The sequence below is a fragment of the Atta colombica genome, unplaced genomic scaffold (assembly GCF_001594045.1).
Source record: "Atta colombica isolate Treedump-2 unplaced genomic scaffold, Acol1.0 scaffold38, whole genome shotgun sequence".
NCBI lineage: Eukaryota > Metazoa > Arthropoda > Insecta > Hymenoptera > Formicidae > Atta > Atta colombica.
In genome coordinates, this window is record NW_017259490.1 from 3539114 (window position 1) to 3547112 (window position 7999).

Below are 7999 nucleotides of genomic sequence, written 5' to 3' on the forward strand. Positions count from 1 at the left end.
CGATCGACGACGACACGGACGAACAAATCGCACGGATATGTCGGTGGCGGCACAGCTACTACCCCACCTCCAGAGCGCCGCCGTCTCGCGTTTGCGTCTCGTCTCTTCGATCCTCCACGCGATTGCCCCTATACGACGAAATTGAATCGTCGTCGATGCTGATCCTTCCTTTCTTTCTCTTTCTTTTCTTTCTCTGTCGCACAGCGGACCAGAGCGAAGCCGCGTGCGAGCAATGTTGTACCACCGCCGGTCAAACAATGCGAATCGCAGCGCAAACGCGCGCGCGACACCGGGGAGAGAGAGAGAGAGAGTTACAGTATCACCACCTCGCGTACGCACTTCTCTCGACGCGACTAGACGATGAGAGAGAAAGAGACAGCAAAAGAAGGGAGACGGAAGGAAGAAGGCGGAAAAGCGTCGAGGCTTCCGCTGTCATACGCGCGCGCCCTTCGTCACTTCGACACTTCCGATATCACCACCAACCACCACCTCCTCCTCCTCTTTCTCTTCTTCTGCCGTAACGCCTAATCCACGGTTCTTCCCTCTCCTTTCTTCTCTCGCGCACACTTTGCACACTCACTCACGAATAATACTCGGCCGTTGCCGCTTATTTACAGAGGGAGCGATTCAATTGTTATCGCGGCAATGCGGTCCCGTTCAAGAGCATTCCTTTCCGCGCGGAGTCGCGTCGTCCATCCAGGGAACCGAGCTCTGAGGACAGGCGTCTCTTGATCGGCTCCGGTCGTTCCGTCCCTCTCGCTCCGATCACTCGTTGCCGCGCGCCGCGAATTTTCGTCAGCCGGGCTCTGCGCTTCGTCGGACGGAGACTGCGCTCCGAAACCGAAACAAAGAACGACGCTCCCGAGCGAGGCGCCCCTGGCGGTCGCTCCGTCAATCCACCAAACGCGCCGCCGTCTCGTATTCTCGTCCAGCGATCGCAGAAGCGAATGGAACCTCCGCGGCTCTCCTTACCGCATGTCGCGCAATGATATAAATCCAATAATAAATAATACAGAGTACCTCTTGGACGAGAAACGCGAGACGAAGGAGCTTTCCGTTGCCGTACGATTAATCGCGAAAACATTTAGATGATCCATTTCATATGCAGAGCATTGCCGATCCGAGATCGAAGACGTAATCGATCAGAAACGATTAGAATTATATGATTAAAAAATATCCAAAAATATCCAAAAATAAACTTATTGATTTTTTTATTTTTTTATCCCACTTTATCATACCTTGTAAGTCTATTTTGTATTCGAGAAACAGCGGACAAAAAGAACAACGATGAGAATTGCTCTATATATTTTTGCACCTCCATAAATAAATCGAGAGCGTATTTATAGATTGGAGATGTAAAAGAAGATATAAAAGCTCAAAAGGTCTTTAAAAATTTCAATACCTTCTTCTTTTGTTTTATATTGCTTTTCACAATGAATTATGGAATAGAATGATGAAAGATAAACTGTTGGTGAACATTTAATACAGTGACATATTTAAATACAATATTAATAAACAATAATATATCATTAACGTATAAATATACTTCAATTAATTTCTATCGCATACAAATAATTTACGTGCAGATTATTTCAATTTTGATTAAAATTTAAAAAAGTAAAAACTAAACGAATTTATACGATGAAATATTTTTCTAAAAAATGTACCGTCTAAATAAAAAGTCAAACGTTATTGTGTATTGTCAATTAATATCGTTTTTATATTCCATTAAAGTATTAATTGTTACTAATATAAATTTTATAGAAATCCATCAATAGTTTATCTCAAACTGCATTAAATTCAGTCATGGAGATCTGTAAAACATTGATGCAGTCTTCCTATTCTGAATTGTATATAATTTTTCACACATTTATACAACGATGACGTTATTCTCGCTGCAAATTTATATTTCATACGAAGAGAAATATAATTCGATATAGTAAATAAAATATGAGACACGTAATATCAGGAATGACGGAGGATTTATTCATAAGCTAAGTGATTCGCTTTCTGGCATTATTCAACAGAAAAGAAATATAAACGCATTGATTGGGAGTCAATATTGCTGTCAAAGTCTGACATTGTTTTATATTACGAAGATAATTATATCAATTATAAGTAATTTTTTAACATAATAAGGTTAACCACTTTTGTGATACAGAGATAAATGTAATATTTTTTAACTGCTCAATGTTTGCTTTCAATGTTTTTTAATAATCATTGAAATGCATTATTTTGAAAAAAATTTCATAATTATTTTGATTATTGAAAAATACTGTAGTAACATAGTTATATACGATGACTATTAGTTAGTCTAATTGTCCCGTAACACATTCGTGTCAATAATATTAAATATAACATGATTGAATGCGATTGATGTCAAATAGAGTAATATGTTCTCTGACAAATTTGTTAATTAAACAACTGAACCTTTTACCCAATTTTTCATGAATATCTCAAATAACACTAAATTTAATCGCTGATTGAAATTCTATTTTGTTAATGTAAGTAAAGACAAATCACTATGCTACAATAAAATGAATTTGAAAGTATCATGTAATTTTATATTTTGTTGACGATCATAATAGCAACATAATCATAAATATTTTGATATTCGATACTGAAACTTGTTAATCTACACGTGAATCTAAACAATGTAAAATAAAATGAGACAATTAAACAAAGTATAATAAAATGCTATGCTATACTTGATATCAATTATTTATGATCTAATGAATAAAATAAAAAAAATTGTGATATTTCAACATATCTTCCATTTTCATTACAAATTTGAAATACAAACAACAAAGGTCATTAAAAATGATAAAATAAAAATTCACTTATATCTGTTAGAGTTTTAACCCTGACACAGTTTTAGCAAAAGCCTACAGTATTTAAGTCCATAGTACAAGGTTCGTTTATTAAATGAAATTGTTGAATTGAACTCCTTCAATCGAAAAATATAACATATTTAGATTAATTATATATGAAATTTTTATGTAATCATAAGACGTTATAACTTCATATTAATTAGATAATTCATAACGAAATCGTATGTTGATTTCGGATCTTCAATTATTCTACGATAGACATTAATTGTAAACAACAGAAGTTTTTTTAAATATTCTTCTGTTTAATTATAATTAAATGTTGCGTATATTATTTTTTGCATAAAGCAAGAAGTTGACTAGCTACTGTATTTTTCTTCTATTGCGCGTTTTGTGTGTAATAATCAATAGGTTTCAATGCAATTTTTTTATTATATGGAAAACTTACCTGTCCATTCCTGAATTGTTGTTGCTGCTGCTGTTGGTGATGAAAGAGAGCAACTTGTTGTTGAGCAGTCATCTGATTATTTAGATAGACCAAATGTTCTGCACCAGGCGCACCACTCTAGAAGGTAAATGTAAAAGATTTGTATGAGTGTATAGAAAAATATTTATAATCATTTAGAATAACTTTACAATCATATATAAAATATAATCGTTGATATTTATTACTTACTTTTAATTGCATAGGATGTATCTCATAAGGTACATTACTCAAATGTACATTGTTCATAGTCAATCCCAGTTGTTGAGATTGACTTTGTTGAGGTACACTAAGCTTAGTCATAGAATATTTCCATTTTTCTTGATTCTGTAAAATAAATTATTTTGATTGTATAATTTACTGTATTACATATCACTGCATCAACGCAATATGTACAAATTAAAACTGTATTGTAACACTAAATGCATAGGTTTCGTTGTCTTCTTTAGATATACACTTGAGATATATGAAACAAAATAAATATATATTTGGAGTGCTAAATAGCTTAGAACTATATGAAAGAGTGCATGTCATTAAAAATGTTTCACAGACTTTGTATTAAAATGGAATATATTACTAAACTTAACATCTCGAATATACAAAGATTCTTAGAAAAATTTCATATAAAGATTTCTTAGAAAATTCATAATGTCATATATAGAGATGGCCCAAGTCCAGAAAAAATATTACACTTTGATAGAAACAAAATCTACAAAACATATAAATTTTGAATCGTAATTAGGAATAAATCGCAATATCGCATTATCTTTTGAAGAATAAAAACAATAACAATAATTTTAAAAATAAACTTTGAAAATAAAGATTGAACAAAGAGCTCATGAATTCTTTTGCACAATAAAAACTGTAATTATAATAAAACCAGTTTGTAAATTCTGATCTTACATGCAATTTAACAAATTGAGAATTATGTGTAACAAACAAGTACGTATTTAGATTTTAAAATATATAATTATAATTAAAATTATCATATCATATTAAATTGATGTGTATTTTGTGATACATACATTATCAACAATAACGTCATCTGCCAATGCCCAAGCTCTCGGAGCTTGCTTTGCTTGGAAAGTCGAAGATTGGGTGTTAAATTCTGGTTCTGTAGGTCGTTGAAACACATAACCAACCATAGCGTCGTCTTGAGTTCTACTCACTCCCATTTGATGAGTCTGACCAGGTTGGATTCGCATATTATCGCCACCAGCCATAACTTGCCCACACTGTTCCGTATCCTAAGTCGTACATATCAATGATCAGTGATGTCATGACATTTATGAAATTTAAAAATATAACATACAATTATAACCTTAAATTTCAGATTAATGATTGTCTCAGCAAAATTTGGTTACACTTATATATTTGTATTTTTACATATAACTGTTAATTATCAAATGTTATATTAAAAAAAAATTCAAATTAAAACCACGTTAAATGTCACTGCAATTGTCTTTATACTTGGATCTTTACTTTATTCAGCCAAATTTGATTAACCAAGATTTAGGGTCTATTTTCTATGGCTAAACTAGTGTACACTTTTGGAATTTAAAGTGAGACAAATATACATTTTATATTTAATAAAAGCAAAAAAAGTTCTAGTGCATTCTAGTGCAAGAATAGAAAAAACAGACCTTTAGCTTGTTAATTTAACTCCTCTAGTTTTCAATTGTTTACAACTTGAAAGCTATTAACACCTTTTATATATATATTAAAACAAACGGCAATTTTTCCTTATTCTTGCTTCTACAATTTCTAGTTCGGAGAAGATATCAGATACATTATTTTTATACGATCACTTTGTATTTGAGCTACTCGGCACATTCCTCTTACGCATCATACAGGACCGAATCAACGTTCCCATCAACACTTTAACACTCATGCTGACAATAGCAAATGCTCATTCTCAGCAGGGCTACTCATCGAGGTTATGGCGTCTCGTGCGCCGCAATTATAGTCACACTCGATTCGTGATCGGCGTATTCCCCATATCAAGGAAGCCGATCGCAAATGGCGAGGAGACAAATGGTAAAGAAAAAAAAAAGAAGAGAAAGAGAAAATAAGCGGAGGTTGTACCGTGGGTATGTGGCCGTTGGCGGAGGTGTGATGCAGCTGCATGGAGGATGCCGGTTCGCCTCCGGCGCCTCCGCTGCTCGCGCCGAGCCACTTCATGTCCTCGTGGTGTCAGGCCGCGCCGCTGTCCCCGGGCACGGCGAAGGCGGTACGGCCAAACGTGCTGGAGGGGAAGGTGCACCCTCAGCCTCTGTAAAGGTTAGCTCTCGCACGGAGAGAGCCGGCGGCGTCTGGCGAGGTGCCGTGGAGGTTGCCGCTTGCTACGGTCGTTGCACGAACATATTCCGTAGACGCGTGATTGTTAACGGCGGCACATTCTCACCAATCGTTTCCACGACGATGATGAGAAAGAGAACGACGGCGAGGACAATGACGAAGACGACTACGACGACGACAGCGACGACGGTGACGGTGACGAGGCGGCTGCGGTTGAGACTTGAGATTGCCGTTGCGGTTGCGACAGCGGCGACGACAGCGGCGGTGGTGGCGGTGGTGGCGGCGACGATGACGGCGATGATGACGAGCGGCACACTGATATCAGCCCGAGAGAGACCGTAGGAGCGTATTTACCGAGCTGTGAGCGTAAACCAGACAGTTACAGCAATGGCAGCTGCGTGTACCTCCGGCGCGCTGCTGCCGGATTTTTGACAACACTGTGTGTGCCTGGTGTGCGCCGGATATGGAGCGACAGAGAGAGGGAGAGAGAAAGAAAGAGAGAGGGGCGAGAGAAAGAGAGAGAGAAAACACAAAGGAAACCGTCGTGAACGGCGGGCGCGCACGATGACCGCAGGCTCGCTCGCTTGCTCGCTCGCACACACGCTCGCTCGTAACACGTCCGAGCGAGATCCTTGGCTGAAGCGACGAGGACGGTTCTGACGCACGCACCAACTGACCGAACCGACGACAACACTACGACTCGCGAACAGATCGAGGAAAGAAGGAAAGATGAAACAAGCGAGAACTGCGAGAAAGGAGAGAGGGAGCAAGAGAAAGGGAGGCAAATCGTATATGAGAGAAGGACAGGGGAAATGGACGGAACAAGCGAGCGAGCGAGCGAAAGAGAGAGAGAGAGAGAGAGAGAGAAAGAAGAAAATTAGAGACTCTGGGATCTCGTTCTCGAGGATTCGCGTAGCAAGCTCGGGATCCTGGTGAACGTTTACCTCGCCCTCGACGTGTGGTTGCTTCTCGACGACGAGGATTCCGCCGTCGATTAACTGTCTCTCTTTCTCTGCCTGCGCCTCCTTCTTTCCCTCTCTCTCTCTCTCTCTCTCTTTCTCTCTCTTTCTTTTTCTCGTGTTTCGACGTTGCACTCACGTAGCTCTCCGTTTCACGACTCTCCCTCACACGTCTTCTTCCTTCACACGGTCATTTCGTTAAAACTAAGGCTTAAAATACACTATTCACAGGTATGTACAGCCACGCGAGCCACAGACACACGACGTGCGTCCACCGGCGTACGCGTGTTTCGCGCGCAAGGATGCTGCGTGCGCGATTTTCGTGGTGGGAGGCGTCGGCGCGACGGAGTAGCGAGGAGGGGAGAGAGAGAAGGAAGACGGATGATTATCTATGTGTCATGCTGTCTCGCTTTAACCTCGTAATAACGTGCTCGTATAGTCGTATGTACCGCGTCTCCTATGCGATTTACGGGCCCTTCCCCTCCCTCTTCCCTCCCTCGCTAGTTTAGAGTAAAAAATTGAGATTCTTCTTCGCGTTCGATATCCTTTCGCTTCAGTTTACCTCGATTAAACATCTCGCATTCGCGTCGACATAATCAAGCTTGAGATAAATCAAGATAAATCGTATAAAATCGTGTCGTGCTTGGTTTCCTTTCGTGACCGTGATGAAAATTCAATTTTTATGCTACTGAAACGCGACCGAGGCGAACTATATGGCGCCACCTGTCGTTGTGCGTCCGTCATTATTGTTATTCCGATTGGCCGGAGGGGGGAGAAAATGGCTGCACGCGCGCGAAATTTTTAAACGTTGATCTTGCGACATCAATCATGCATATTCGACTATGATATAAATGATCCAGATGTTGGTTGACTATTTAGTAATCGGTTTTTATTTTAAGATCATCTTAAGCAGTGCTTTAAGATACTAATATGACTTTATAATCGATTTATGACATCTTAGATCAGTATTTATAGTTGATTCTTATATATTTGAGGCCGCCTTAAATATTTTAAGATATTGTAAGCGAATCAGAAACTTGTATTAGCATTTTAAGACGATTTTCTTAAAATAAGAACCAATTGTAAATACTGATTTTAATCTTGAACACAATAGATATGTAAGATGCTTTTCATTTAACAAATCGATACAAATATCGTTCTATCTTGTTACTCACTAAATAACAGGAAAGATAGAATAATGTTTGAAAAGCACCTATAAGTCTTAAAAAAATTTCAATCATAGTCGATTATTTTTCTCATATTCGACTGTGATTAATCAATTTCATAAAACTTAAATACTTATTATATTTATTGTGTACAGGACGTGACATCAAGATGTCAGTTATTTTTAATTCATAAAAAAACGTAGTTTTGTACAAATACAAATTACTATATGTACTCTATAAATATCTGAATATTATTATTACTAT

The 7999-nt window shown here is 38.1% G+C and overlaps 1 protein-coding gene across 5 annotated transcripts in view; it reads right to left on the reverse strand.

Annotated features, from left to right (window-relative positions):
• LOC108690988 (pumilio homolog 2) overlaps nucleotides 1-5510 on the reverse strand; it is an 82499-nt gene extending 76989 nt beyond the window's left edge. For all 5 annotated transcript variants that reach the window (XM_018198571.1, XM_018198569.1, XM_018198570.1 and 2 more), the window contains exons 1-4: nucleotides 5398-5510; nucleotides 4338-4559; nucleotides 3505-3639; nucleotides 3277-3393 (exon numbers count right to left, since the gene is read on the reverse strand). In XM_018198571.1, the coding sequence (XP_018054060.1) occupies nucleotides 3277-3393; nucleotides 3505-3639; nucleotides 4338-4559; nucleotides 5398-5493 (570 nt within the window). In that variant the 5' untranslated portion in view covers nucleotides 5494-5510. The remainder of the gene's footprint in view (nucleotides 1-3276; nucleotides 3394-3504; nucleotides 3640-4337; nucleotides 4560-5397) is intronic.
• Between the last annotated feature and the right edge of the window lie 2489 nt (nucleotides 5511-7999).